Source organism: Pisolithus orientalis, assembly GCF_024613125.1.
Source record: "Pisolithus orientalis strain OTSU chromosome Unknown F5J12scaffold_3, whole genome shotgun sequence".
Lineage (NCBI taxonomy): Eukaryota > Fungi > Basidiomycota > Agaricomycetes > Boletales > Pisolithaceae > Pisolithus > Pisolithus orientalis.
In genome coordinates, this window is record NW_026260784.1 from 80,894 (window position 1) to 95,702 (window position 14,809).

General features: G+C 45.3%; 3 protein-coding genes across 3 annotated transcripts; 2 read left to right on the forward strand and 1 right to left on the reverse strand.

The window, feature by feature from the left end:
• Positions 1-3,519: 3,519 nt before the first annotated feature.
• Positions 3,520-4,021, forward strand: F5J12DRAFT_779568 (uncharacterized protein; the record flags this gene model as incomplete). Its single annotated transcript, XM_051742391.1, has 4 exons — positions 3,520-3,613; positions 3,641-3,663; positions 3,753-3,777; positions 3,828-4,021. The coding sequence occupies 4 exons, from the start codon at positions 3,520-3,522 to the stop codon at positions 4,019-4,021; spliced, it is 336 nt and encodes a 111-aa protein (XP_051603993.1).
• A 2,245-nt stretch (positions 4,022-6,266) lies between these two features.
• F5J12DRAFT_779569 (uncharacterized protein) lies at positions 6,267-7,395 on the forward strand (the record flags this gene model as incomplete). The annotated part of the gene is made up of 5 exons (XM_051742392.1): positions 6,267-6,390; positions 6,413-6,434; positions 6,499-6,646; positions 6,671-6,952; positions 7,264-7,395. The coding sequence occupies 5 exons, from the start codon at positions 6,267-6,269 to the stop codon at positions 7,393-7,395; spliced, it is 708 nt and encodes a 235-aa protein (XP_051603994.1).
• Positions 7,396-7,558: 163 nt separating this feature from the next.
• F5J12DRAFT_779570 (uncharacterized protein) lies at positions 7,559-9,616 on the reverse strand (the record flags this gene model as incomplete). Its single annotated transcript, XM_051742393.1, has 10 exons — positions 7,559-7,647; positions 7,696-7,717; positions 7,755-7,877; positions 8,006-8,115; positions 8,169-8,441; positions 8,556-8,787; positions 8,868-9,062; positions 9,088-9,111; positions 9,373-9,443; positions 9,532-9,616. The coding sequence occupies 10 exons, from the start codon at positions 9,614-9,616 to the stop codon at positions 7,559-7,561; spliced, it is 1,224 nt and encodes a 407-aa protein (XP_051603995.1).
• Positions 9,617-14,809: the final 5,193 nt, after the last annotated feature.

The window sequence follows — 14,809 nt, forward strand, 5'->3', positions numbered from 1 at the left end:
TGAAGGCAAGCCAACCTCACTGAGTTCAAGCTCATTCACTGCATTGAAGACATCAACAGGTTGGTGCTGAGGGCGATGTGGCATTGCAGCAGTATCTTGAGCATGGCATTGGTGGCCTGGAAGTACAAAGACAGGTGCAGGTGCAGGGAGGTACAGTGCTTTCATACCAAAAGGGCAGTGTTGACAAGCTAGGGGAGGAGGGACAAACAATGACTGTGTCATATTCTACCCAAAAATAAACATGTATAACCTCTTAGACATAGGATCAGAACATACTGAAGGGGCAGGTATACCAAGTGACACTTAGTTGTTTGATGATGGAGTGGCTACATCAGGCAGCCAGTTGGTTGAGGCAGATGACATTGATAAGACCTGTAGGGGAGCTAAGATGATATGAAGAATACCATAATGAAATTGCACACACCAAAGGGCCAGAAGTACAAAGTGATGGCTCATTACCAGACAAAGATGAAGGATGGTCAGTGAGTACACTGGGTACCAGACCAGCTTGGACAGATGAAGTGGAGGAGGCCTGTAGAGAAATGATGAGCACAACATGAGGCTTGAAGACAGGGAAAACTCACAATATTAGAATTACTTGTAGAAGGTGAAGCATTGCAATGCCTCCAAGGCTTGGGATGGTGAACAGCCATCTCAGATCATTCTGGAAACTGTGACACAAAGCCAATGGCAGTACACCTGGGACTCAAAGTCAACAGGTGGTGGAAAGCATGACACAAAGTCAGCAGGGGGTGTCAGTCCAAGGGGATTTTGACCAGATGATGAACCTCTGGAAGGGAAGAACTACACAGAAAATTCATCAGATCACCACATACAGCCAAGTAGGATCCTACTTACCAGAGCACAAGTCTTGAGCAGTTAAAAACAAAAGTTGCTATCAACATCACAGTGAGCAGGAACCCCATCATCAAGATGTCATACATACCAAGCAGAATGAGTCTCAAAGAATTAAATGGTGCAGACCTTGATGCAGATAAAGTATCAATAGCAGTGAAGGGGGATGGGAACATTCCTTGCCTGGCAGTGGGAGTGTCAGTGAATAACATGTTGCTATCAACAAAAAAAAAAAGCAGTGAGCACAAAGCATGAGATTAAGGTTCAGTCACAGGCAACATTCTGAATCATTGAATTGATTCAGCCTGCTTTACAACATGGTACATACTCATACTAAACAAATTTGGACAGAAAAAAAGAGTATATGCAGCAGAGGATGTCAGACAAAGGTAAAAATGCAGTGGAGGGATGGTTGATGCCCAAGATAATCAAATGTAGTTTGGATGTAGAATTCGCAAGCCAAGATGAAGGCTTTGTATGCTGCTTGGTTGCCAGAGCCATCCAGCTCAATTGGGGACTTCAAATGAAAGGGTGCTCCTGGCCATGCAGATAGCAACCAACAGAACTTGTTCAGATAGTCTGAGCTGGCTCCATGCTGCTCACTCAGAGCTGCAGCTGACTTTGTGTCACTGAGGTCACCCCAGCACCACCACACTGCTAGTGGGGTTCAAGACCTTGAGGAGTTTGTCTTGCCCTTCACCCCAGATCCTCTCCTTCCCACTCACAAAGGTATGTTTTATAGCACTATTCCCTCCAGCTGATTCTAAACACCTATGTTCATTCATTAGTGCTGATCTTGTTTCTCTCCTGGGTCACTGTCACTCTGCCTATTATTGCTGTCTGAGGTATGTCTATTGTTAGCTGATGTTGATCCTGACTCATTATCATTATCAGGTGTGAGGTTTCAATCATCTTGTTCAAATCTGTACTTGTTGCAACTCTCATTATCAGCTATGAGATTTAAATCACTTCATTTGTCCATACTTGTTGCATCCCTCACCCACCCACTCTGTGCTCTAATGCAGTCTGCAGTAGGTGTATTGTTATCAGCTGTTGATCCCCACTTATCATTATTATAAGGTATGTGCTACTGTTGCTTTCTGTTGAACTTACAAATCTGATCATGCTCTTTAATATCTAGGTATAAGTTATCTCATTCATCTCCACTCGACCACACTCCATGTTGAATTGCAGTTTGTGGTAGATACATAGTTATTGACTGTCAATCCTCACTTATCATTGTTATGAGGTATGTCCTACCTTTGCATTTCATTGGACCTACAAATCTGATCATGTTCTTTAATATCTAGGTATAAATTATCTCCATCAGTGCTTGCCTCATTCCTCACTCACCCACTCCTTGTTGTATTGCAGTCAGAGGCACATCTATTGTCATCAGGTGTTGGGCTGACTTATCATCACTATCAGGTATGTGTCAGTCTCTTTTTGTTAGATTTATGAATCTGATCACCCTCTCTAATATCTAGGTATAAATCATCTTGTTAGTTGGTGCTCACCTCATTCTTCACTTGGCCAACTGCTATCATATTCTGAGCTATGGATATCATTACATACTCTTGATCTACAGTTACTGCTGTTATCAGGTATGTCTTGTGGTCTGTTTACATTGATTTATGAATGTGGTCAGCCTCTCATAATCCCTAGGTACCCATCTCATTTGCTAGCACCTGTCAATCACTGCAGAAATAAAGTTTGATGTCAATGCTCCCAGAACTGAGTTTCTGGTAATGATCTCCATCCATTCCTCACCAACTCTGTGCTGTATGTAGTCCAAAGTACCCATATTGTTGTCAACTTTGTTCACTGTTGTCATCAGGTATGTGTAGTGGTCTCTGTTTGTTGGATCTAAGAATATACCTGCTCTAGTTACCAGGTATACATTATCCTGTTCATTGGCACTTGTCTCATTCCTTACCCACTCCATCTGGTACTGTTGTCCAAGGAGGTATGTTTAAATCTTTTTGTTGAATCTACGAATGTTATGAAATAGATGTCAAAATAAGGTTTAATATCAATGCTCCCTGAACCTAATTTCTTGTAGTGATCTCATCCATATTCCAAGGTACCTGTATTGTTATCAACTGTTCACTGACACCTACCATGGTTATTTGTCAAAAGAATATATCACCCTTGAGCTGCTGTCTGTAGGTTTGTCATCAACTTTTTGTTTTTATTATATCTTCTGCTCACAATGACAATGACAGTCCTACTATATCAGTTGACATGCTGCATTTTTCCTCTGCCCTGAATGCCAGATTTCCATTCAATTGACCCTTCTCAATAGGATTGTGCAAGCTAGAAGGAAGTGAGGGTGCTAGTGTGAATTAGGTGTGTAGGCTTCTTCTGGGACCAAATAAATAGCTCAGTAGTGAATGTTTCATCCTCCATTTTCTCTTCTTCCTTGCCTTCTTTTCTTCACTCACTTCAAATCAGGTGTGTAACCCTTTGTGCAAGATCATAAATCATCCACTAACCAATGTTTGGCCTGAATCCAGTCTTTCCTTACCCAGTCATTCCTTACCTGAACATCTTTTCCTTTCCATCTCACTTGATTTTGCATCAGCAAAGAGTGTGTGGTGACTATGTGTTCCACAGTTCCACTGGCCCACAGTTTGACTATGTGTCTACCAGGTCAAATTCATCATGCCTGCAACTAGGTTGTCTGCTGTTACTTTCAAAGTTGGTCCCCCTGTTGGTGCCCAGAGGTCAAAGAGAGTCACTGCCATTCCAAAACCATGTAATACAACTTATGTATTATGCACAGATTTGAAGAATACTGGGCAATCAGTGTGTTTGTGTGTGGTGTCATTTCCAGACTCATACAATGCCTATGGCAGTGAGCATTGCAGTATTGTAATGAATTTTAATGTATTCAGACCTCTCCCATGAGTGCCTATGTATGTAAGTTCCTGTTTTTACTGCAAGAGTGCTCCTTACTAAGATCATACTAGATGCATCTCAGGCCCCCTCTCTGAAGGCCAGTGGAATGTCCCATGATAGCTTCAGAGGCCACTGTGGGATGTCCCATGATAGCTTTAGAGGCTACTGTGGGACATCCCATTCCCTGCTCTGGAGGCCATTGGGATGTCCCATGATAGCTTCAGAGGCTACCATGGGACATCCCACCCTCCTCCCTGGAGACTGATGGGACATCCCACTCCCCTCTCTGGAGACCAATGGGATGTCCCATGATAGCTTTGGAGTCTGCAGGCACTTCAGTCAATCCCCTTTGGAGACCCATTAAATCTATATATTTCTACAGGTTTATATACCTATGTGGTCTAAACAGGTTGGGTATACCCAGCTGCTGCCATGGAAAGTTTTTTCTCCAGCACCATGCCTGGGGACTCCAGGGCCACTTCAGTCACCCCCCCCAGGGGACCTATTAGGTTCATATAGTCTTATAGATGTATCCACCTAATAGGTGTTGACCACCTGGGTATTCCCAGTGACTGCTGGAGATTTGCCAGGCCCTGGAGATTCTCCAGAGCAAGGTGTCAGACATGGACTTTCTCCAGGATTACTACATCTATAACAGAGTGCCTGGGGTCCAAATGGGGCTTTCCCCAGTGGGTTAATAGACCTATGTCCTGGGTATCTTGGGGGATTCTCCAGCCTAAATGGACCTGTTGTCTGGGCAGCCTGGGGGATTCCCCAGCATAAATGGACCTGTTCCCAGGGCATCCTGGGGGATTCCCCAGCCTAAATGGACCTGTTCCCTGTACATCCTGGGGGATTCCCCAGCCTAAATGGACCTGTTCTCTGGGCATCCTGGGGGATTCTCTAGCCTAAATGGACCTGTTCCCAGTGCATCCTGGGGGTTTCCCCAGCCTGAATGGACCAGGTCCCAGGGCATCCAGCCCAAACAGACCTATTCCAAGATGATCATGGGAACCTCCAGTTCAAATAGACCACCATCACAGCATGAAGGATCAATCAAAATGATTTGGAGTCTCCATGTTGCTGACAGGAGTGTGCATCATGCCAAGTACCTATTTCCATGGCATCTGATCTGAGCACTCTATACAATATGTGAAAAAGCATGGCCATAGACCACTAAGGAAAGATTGGTGACATCTGATGGAGGGAGTAGAATATACTTAGTGATGGTGATTGCCCAGGCACAGCAGACATACTTTCACCATGCTTCCCAAGTCTTCAGTGATCTCCAGTCTTGGCCATTGCATATGAGTCAAAGATTGTCCAGGTCTTAATGGAATTTTCCCACCCACTCTGGGGATCCACAGGGTATGCAGCAGATCCTCCAGGCAATGCTTGGAATTTCCCAGCCAACTCCTGTCTCCAGAGGCTCTCCAAGCAATGCTGGGGATTCTCCCACCCACTCTGCAGATTCTCCAAGCTATGTCCTGGGGATTCTCCAAGCTATGACCTGGGGATTCTCCAACTGACTTTGGAGATTCTCCAGGCACTGCTAGGGATTCTCCAGGCAATGCTGGGGATTCTCCAACCCACTCTGGGGATTCTCCAAGCACTGCTGGGGATTCTCCAACTGACTCTGGGGATTCTCCAAGCAGTGCTGGGAATTCTCCAGGCAATGCTGGGGATTCTCCAACCCACTCTGGGGATTCTCCAGGCAATGCTGGGGATTCTCCAACTGACTCTGGAGATTCTCCAAGCACTACTGGGGATTCTCCAGGCAATGCTGGGGATTCCCCAACCCACTCTGGAGATTCTCCAACTGACTCTGGGGATTCTCCAGGCAATGCTGGGGATTCTCCCACCCAATCTGGGGATTCTCCAAGCACTGCCAGGGATTCTCCAACTGACTCTGGGGATTCCCCAAGCACTGCTGGGGATTCTCCAGGCAATGCTGGGGATTCTCCAGGAAGTGCTGGGGATTCTCCAACTGACTCTGGGGATTCTCCAACCCACTCTGGGGATTCTCCAAGCACTGCTGGGGATTCTCCATGTTATGTCCAGGGGATTCTCTAACCAACTCTGGCATGTCTATGTTGGTAGCTACTGAGAACTCTTCCCCCTGAAGCCTAGGGCAGAGCCCCATGCCCTTCACATGGACATCATAGCTCTAGTGGATGTCTGGTTCCATGGATTTCACATTCCTATCTCACACATAGCAGTTTACACCTAAATCCAATCTGTATTTATGATAGGGTATGCTATCAGATTGAATATGCATAGGTGTGAGGAGAAAATGAATGGTCTTGTAATGGTATTGTAGTTATGATGGTAACAAAAAGACCATGGTGGATAATGGATGAAATGAATGATGGCAGACAGTTACACAAAGGAAGGATATGCAGGGGGAAGATGATACAGCCACAGGGTATCATAGTTACATGCTCATGATGCAAACATGTTGAACTGGGGTGTACATGAGCCAGTAGCAAGCGATTGATCAAGATGAAAACATGCCTAGTAGTGGTTGTGTCAATCATGGGTGTGATAGGAATGTCCATCAGAGTCATCAGAGTCATGACAACAATGTCTCTTGTGGGGAGGGCTTCAATAAATGTATTCAACCACACTGTGCATGTTAGTCTTATTGTTCATGTAGGCTACCCAGCAACATACCCTTGGTGAGTTCTTCCCTGTTGTGAAGGACCACCATGATCACTCTCATTGTCCTGATATCCTCTATAGTGCTTGTGTGACTCATGCCAAGGGTGGTGGCAAGGACATGGGGTCAGAAAGTAGTTATCAGAAGGGGGGTGATGATGATATGCAGCTGCTGGAGCAAGATATGTGTGATGATCACCATGCAATGGTGGACCTTGTGGAGATGACTGTGGTAACTCCTTGACAGGGGATGAAGGAGGGAGAGGGGAGTGGTGGGATGCTGGCTGAGTGGAATGAGGTCCATAGGATGGCAATTGCCCTCACCTCAGGTGGTGTGATCCTGCAGGAGAGGGGTGATGTGTGCAGGATGGTGATTGCTGTCATTGGGTGTGGTGGGATGTTGAGGGAGACACATGGCACTGCACAGGTGGCTGGGGTAATCTATAAGCTGGGGATAAAGAAGGCACAGTCATATGGTGGGTGTTGGATGCTGCTGGCAAGGGGTGACATCTGTTGGATGGCACTTGTCCTTGCACAGGTTGGTCAGGGAAAGATGAAGGGGCACTTCTCTCCTTAAACTTGTCACCTTTTGGGAGGGCCTTAATGAATGCATCTGAATCATGAAAGAACATGGAGGTGCCAGTTCAATGTGTTCACCACAAGTGGGATGTCACACATCCTTGCATGACTGGTGAAATAGCTCAATCTGATCTGGATTATTCATGTCAGTGAGGGTGACCATTTCATGTCAACAACTCACCATCAGTCCACTTGAGGTAAAATGATGAATTTGGCAAAGGGACAAGGTATTCCCTCAGCATGGTAATCTGCACCCATTGACTCTTTCAGGAAAGGAACAGTCAGAGCGTGAAGTTCATCAGCATTGAGGCATTTGACATTGAAATCCAGACCAACAGCAGGGACTCCAGCAGGCCAATCAGTGATGGTATACTAGTGAACATACAGCAGATCAAGCAATGACTTCCAAGAAACATTTCTCTGGCCTTGTGTGATACCATTCTCTTCTGTGGCAGCACTTCAGAGGATGAATATGAATCAAATAGATTTATTGACATATGGAATTTATGGAGTATGATTGTAGGTAAAACTTGCCAATTGCAATCATGCCTGTATTCTTGAGGTTTTAATCCCAGTGCACAGTCATAACAGGGCTGTGACAGCACATTAAAGTCAAGAAGAGGCACTGAAGCAGCAGAGTTAAGGATTTCACACCTAAAGAAAAGTCAGTGGGCAATTGTACATGGCATATGTTATACATACTTGATAATTGTAGACAAGTATTCTAATAATTGTGTTATGTTGGTCCGCCTCTCACTCACAAGCTGCATGAGAAGGGAGGATCCAGCAAAAATTCCTTGGGATTGACATGCAGCTTCATCACTCCCACTATAAATTACACATCCAAAGACATGTATGCCCTCCACATTGCACCAAGTTTGTGCCTGTACAAGAGGTTATTCAAGAAGCAAACAATCACAATGGTATTACCCACCCCTTGTGTAAAGGAGTCATGGCAAGCCATTACATGGCCCACCATTGCCTTGGAACTGATGTCCTTGGACCCACTGACATACTCACTCCAATACTTCCAGATCTCAGCCCACAGTTGAGGATGTTCATCCTCATCTTTATGGTCCTCATAGTGCTTGGTGTGACACCTATAGTAGTCTTTTGTTTCCTCTGCAATTGAATCAATGCAGAGTCAAAACTGCAACAAGTTAGGATGTACTGACCTGCAGATGCTTTTGGATTGGTATGTGCATACCAAGCCTGATCCATGTTCCACACAGATTCAGCACAAGTTGCCTTTGTGGTAAGACCAGCAGCAGCCATGATTGACCCAAGAGTCTTGCCATACTCATCTGCAATCACCTGGGCTTCTTGAGTGGTGCACATGCCAAGTGCCTGTGCCTTTTGTATGGCTTCCAAGGGAAGCTGCCCTGGTTTGAAGTGCAGTAAGCCTGCTTCTGCACTGGATGCATCCTTGCATTGACTGAGGTCACTGGCTAGGGTAGATGCAGAGGGTGTGACTACTACCTTGCAGAAGGCACAATGTCATCCTTTGGGTTTCCTATGCATCCCAGTCATCTCCAAGCCATCAGGGAGGTCTCCAGTGTCACTAGGTCCATCCTCATCTTCAGAGGATGTGTTGGCTAGGGCATGAGATTTCCCTTTGGCTTCCCTATGCCTCCTGGTCACAGAGCTGTCAGTGTTGCCTTTGGTATCAGCAGCTCCTTCTTCTTCTTCTGATGAGGACAGAGAAGGGAGAGGGGGTGTGGAAGGATGGTTATCAGTATCATAATTGCCAGCACAGATTTCTCTCAGGGTTTGTTTGTGTTTAAGGTCATGCCTCTGGTCAGCTGACCAATCGCTGTCTATTCAATGACACATGTAAATTATGTGAATAATGCAGTTTAATCAAATAAACAAACCTGATGCACTTTCATGCTCAACATCATCATGACAATGGAGTCCATCATATTTTCAACAGCTTGGTGACCATCATGATCCACCAGGTTCTCTGAGACCAGATCACCTTCAGCTTGCACCATACTCTCAACAGCTTGTTCATCCTCTTCACTGTCATTGGGGGTAACAGCTGGTGGCAACCTTGAGAAGGAATACAGCTACATACATAGATCACACACTTACACTTTTTGTGACCCTGCTCAGCAACTATATCTTCCATAGAAATGATGCCCAATCATAGCTGCTCAAGGGCAACAGTGTGGTCAAGCTTCATACCATTCTGGAGTGTAACCTGTCTTGTCCAGAAGGAGTCAAGGTACTGATCCTTGTGTTCTTTCTATGTCAACCCTTGTGAAGAATTGCAACTTGAGTGTGGTTGGAGAGGGAGACATTGAGCTACAGAGCTGGATTTGTGGGTCTGAAAACAGTGGTCAGTAAGCAAAAAAAAAAAAAGGTAGTGCTACACACCAGGGACTCCTCACCATCCCCTGACATTGGCTCATGTGTTTCAGAAATTGTATCCTGATTTCCACCTTGCACTGATGGAAAGGGTTGAGACAGTAGTACACAAGACACAGGAAGTAGGTCTGTACTCATGTTTGACTACCTGGTGATGGGCCTTTGCACCATGTGAAGGTTGGGCTTTGGTGGGCAAAGTGACAGTAGGATTGACTCTCACATATCCCCCTACTTTGACAGGTGTGCTCATCATCCTGGATGATCATGACAGCTATGTATGTTTTTCTGATCAGAAGTGGCATTTCAATGTGAATATGAACTGCACTTTTTTGAGCTGAGGACCCCTGACACCTAAGGCAGCCATGGGACAGCCCAAAATATATTACCAAAGGGCTGGGATTATGGGACATCCCAGGTCCTGAAAACTGTAAATAGCCCTGGGACATGGCCAGATGTCCCTGGGATGACCTGGTCTGAGTGGCTTTTAGCTTGAATAATTTGGAGAAAAACTTCAGCCTAAATGCTTATGAAAATGGGTTACCTGAAGTGCTATCCCAGACACACCCACTACCTAGTGCACAATTGCTCTTTGACAAACTGGTAGAATCCCATTATTATGCTAAATTTGACATCCATTGGGGCTTTAATAACCTCCATGTCAAAGAAGGAGATGAGTAGAAAGGAGTATTTATTACCCCTAGGGGGTTGTTCAAACCTACAGTAATGTTCTTTGGTCAATGTAACTCACCTCCTTCATTTCAGAGGTATATGGACAAGGCCTTTGAAAAACAACATGGAAAACAAGTTGGGTATATGGATGATGTTGTCATCCATTCCAAGACCCTCAAAGAACTCCATAAACACATTGAAGAATTCCTAGAAATTGCCCAAAAGGAAAATCTTTTGAAGGTTGATGAACTGCAGAGGGAGTCAAGTACTGGACTGAAAGGAAGGATTATTCTCAGACTTCACATTGGTTGAAGCTGAGGTGCAGGTAAATAAGTAACTGCAAAGTGTACGCTTTTTTGATTACATAATGCTGTGCTCACTGGAACATGACTAAGGTAAATATGTCAAACTCCAACACACCCCCTCAGCAAGTATAGTCAGAGAATTAAGAGAAAATAATACCCATGGCTTGAGAGAAATGAACATGCTTCTCCCTGGAAAGACCCTTGGTCAAGACATCAGCTACCTGATCACCAGTAGGCACATAGTCAATGACAACTTCTCCAGAGTCCACCTTCTCTCATATGAAGTGGTGACAAATAGCAATGTGCTTGGTGCAGTCATGGAACATCACATTTCAGGCTAATGAGATAGCAGACTGATTGTTGATAAGGAGGGGAGCAGGATCAGATGATGAGGCAGTCTTGAGTTTGCCAATGAGAGTCCATATCCAAACAGCTTCCTTGGTAGCTGCACATGCAGCCATGTACTCTGCTTCTGTACTTGAGAGAGTGACAGAAGGCTGCTTCTTCAATGACCAGCTGACAGCACCACCATAAAGAGTGAATATGTAGCCAGTAACAGAATGGCAATCATTGATATCAGCCACCCAGTCTGCATCAACATACCTGATTGCATGTGCATTCAAGTCTTGTGTATAGGTGAGACAGGCATTGGGAGTGCATTGCAGATAACAAAAGATGTGCTTTAGCATGGTGAAGTGCTCATGCCCAGGACAGGCAGCATGGCAACTAAGGACACCAATAGCAAAGGCAAGGTCTGGCCTAGTGGCCAGCATTGCATACATGAGGGCTCCAAGCACACTCTGATACAACTTAACATCCACCTCTTGTGAATAAGCTATTAGCAAGATGATTAGCAAGAGTGTGGACAGCCATAGGGGCTGTGCTGAGGCTAATAGTCAAAGTCTGGGTGACCAGCATAACCAGGGTCAGACACAGGATTTGTACAGTAAGTAAAAGTCAGATGAATGGACCAAGCTAAATATAGTACAAACAAAGGAAAACAGACCAGAGTTATGTCCAAGTGACCCAGACATGGACCTGGGAGGACCAGGGTGGAGCAGCACAAGGCCAGGAGGCTGGAATGGACCAGAGATAGGGGTAAAACACCAGACTTGACCAGAGATAGGGGCTAGGGGGGGTCCAGACTGGACTGGGATTGAGCCTGAGAGTCATGGATATGACAAACACCTGGGAACCTGAAGAAAATATAAAGGAGCATGCTGAAGACATGCTCAACCAATACAAGCTCACTTGTCACCTCAAGTTTTAATGGACTCCCCTCACTCTGTAAACACTAAAAATGACTTCATTGATGATATCAAATCCTTTTATGATGCCTCCAGTGAACATGATGCCCCCACCCCATTCACCTACTCCTGTAATATGGTCTGCTTGATCTCCCTGCCCTTGTCACAGGCAGGGGGATGTTCCAATTGTTCAGAGGTTGAGATCCCCAACTACTCTCACCCCTTCTCCTTGTTCTTGGACCATTACCTCCCATCATGCAGAGTCCCTCCTGGAAGGGACAGTAACACCTGGGGAATGTGAAAGGATAAAGGAAAAGCTAAGGATGATGCTAATAACTGAGCAGCCCCACCCCACCTCTCCATTGAAGCTGCTTCCAATGGTGGTCAACCCCAAAGCCAACCCCCCTTCCCCTTGCTTAACCCAGCTGATCATGCAGCCTATCTGTTACTTGCTGCTGCAGCAAGTGACTTCCTCAACATGGTTTGGTTGCTTATGAAATACAATGAGGGGGACAAGCTTGATGGGTGGTCACCAGAACAAAATAGCTATCTACAGATGTTGTCTTTGCTCTACCAAGCATCAGACATGATTGTCCAGAAGCTCAGGGTTTGGGTTCTGACTGGGGGGCAGCCCCTGGTCAATCAACTTCTTGTCAGAATCATGGAATGGTCTAGTGGAGATGTCCAGGATGCCATGACCCATGCCACCTATCACCTGCTTACAGCTTGGCAGGACCAGGCCTTCACAGCCTTGCCCATGTTCCAGATCCACAATTGTTTAAAGAAGCCAGGCACCACCATCATGTGGAACTTGCTGAAGGAAGAGGAAAAGGCATGGGAACCCAAAGTTCCAGCTGATAGGCTTTACAAAGGTGAGCTTTTCAAACAAACTGTGTCTCTCCTTAATGGTGTCACACCTACCCATGAACATCAGAGTGATTGGGAGGCTCTACTCCACAATGCTGCTTGGGTAGGTTGCAACCAGGCCTACTTTAATGCTATTCAAACCACCACACTGCTTCCCCACAACCCTTTCCTCCCTGTCCCAACTGACCAACTCCACTACTACCTCAGTGGCTGCACTCACATCCCAGAAGACCACCCCCCTTACTCCTTTGCCTGTTTTCAGTGCCAAAAACTTGGTCACTGGTCTTGCCACAATGAAGCCAGATCACACTGGACCCCTGTCATTCACAAGAACTCCCCTCTGACTCCCTTGCCTCCCACTACCTGTTCATCTTCACAATGACCCCTCACCACACATCTATCCTCCCCTCCTTCAAGGGTCCAAGAAGCTTGAGGGGGGGGGGTGATGTTACACTTTGAACCAGCTCCCTTCTGTTTCTGGTCACATGACACTTATGTCATCATGGCTCTTTCATTCCAGACCATTGCCATCATCATTGTCACCATTTGGGCCATGGTCTGGGTCATTCATCATCCATGGAAAGAGCTAGTCATGGTCCAGAAGTTCTGTAATGTCATTGCTGCACTTTGATTGTTCTCATGTATGTTTCCTTACCTTCATCTCATGTTTATACTTGTACAGTATGTCATCATGTCTCATTCCCCCATCATCTGTCCACCCCCTCACTGTGCTTGATTTCACCACTGGTTTGGGCTTCATTTCCTTTGCTACAGAGTTGTACTGACTCATTTCTATTTCATCACTTACTGTCTGCAGTGAACTACTACTTACAGGGTTATTGTGTGCCCTCCTTAGGGAGGTATATAGATAGATGTGTGGTACTCTGTAACTCAAGTTTTTTGCTACCTTGCAAATCCCCTCAAATATATTCTCTCTTCTTGTTCCTCTTGTGTCAGGTGTCATCCTAACAAGAGGGAACCAATCAAAAACAGGATCAGTAGTGGATCCACAGGGGTTACAATAAGTTCAGCCTGTAGTGTGTCCCCTCCTTCACTTTGTGCCTAGTCCATTTGACAAGGTCACCACATTGGAGCATAACACATACCACCTGCATCTTTTTGCAGTGTTGTTTGGTGTCTTCTGAGTCTGACATGCACATGATTTGTGCAATACAACCCTTGTTATCTTAGGCCCTGAGCCCATAGATGCCTGCTCCAACTGTCTGTCATCTCTGGCTAAGCTGCAACTCACCTATTGTTTTTGTATAACAAAAAGTTGTATGCACAGGTATTACTGGGTGCTGACTAAGCATACAACAATGTGTACTATAAGGCAAAAATGCAGTAGTCATAAGTCAGATTGGAAAGCAACAGAAATAAAAATAAAGTATATAAACTATACACCATTTGAAAGGTCTCATCAAGTAGTACCATAATCTGATATAGCAAGAAGTAGCACAGTGTGATGGGTGAGCTATTGCATACACACCAGCGAGGTATCACCTGGGGGAGGGAAAAGGGAGACCCTTGAGTAATGTCACCACCCATTCCAGTTGTCTTCACATGGTGAACTATGCAATCTCATATACTTTTGCAACAAAAAGATGTGAGGACCCCTCCAGTAACACTACTCCAGAACAGAAACATGTCTTTTCCCTGGGCAATGGATCAATGAATGTTCAACCTTCAGACAGTTTGTCCCACAAGACATGGTTGATTATGTGGTGGGACCAAAGATCAAGTGCCTAGCCCATGACACCACCCAGTGAAGATAATATCATGGGCCAAAAAGGACACCAGCCACCAATTAGGAGAGCAGTCTGCATATACATTCTTGGGAGATTTAGACATTGACACATGCATGAGAATATCTCTATGCAGTGTGTACTTGGGTTTTCCCAAAGGAATAACAATAATACTGTACACAATCAATATCAAATTGAATTCTATCACTGTGCAAAATTGCAGTGCTTGCTCTGTGGGTCATCACCTTATTTACAAGGTCACTGCACCCCAAAAATTGAGACACTTTTTTTGACATCTGTGCATATGCCTCAACAACAAGTCTGCACAGCAAATCCCACCAGCCACCTCACAACTCACTGTGGAAATGAGATTTTATCTGGTACCAGGTATTGTATGGGCAGACAACAGGACCATAGATAGAACATACTTTGACAGGTGATCCACCTTCATCAAGATAACTTATGTAATGCTGCACTTCTCTGATGCTGACTGGAGTCCAGCCAGCCTTGGTGGCCCCAGTTCTGACAGACAGCAGCTCATAGACTGTGTAGTACAGACAGATACTATGTCACTTGTCCCTTCTCCAGTCATCATCCAGCCAGATGGTCTGTT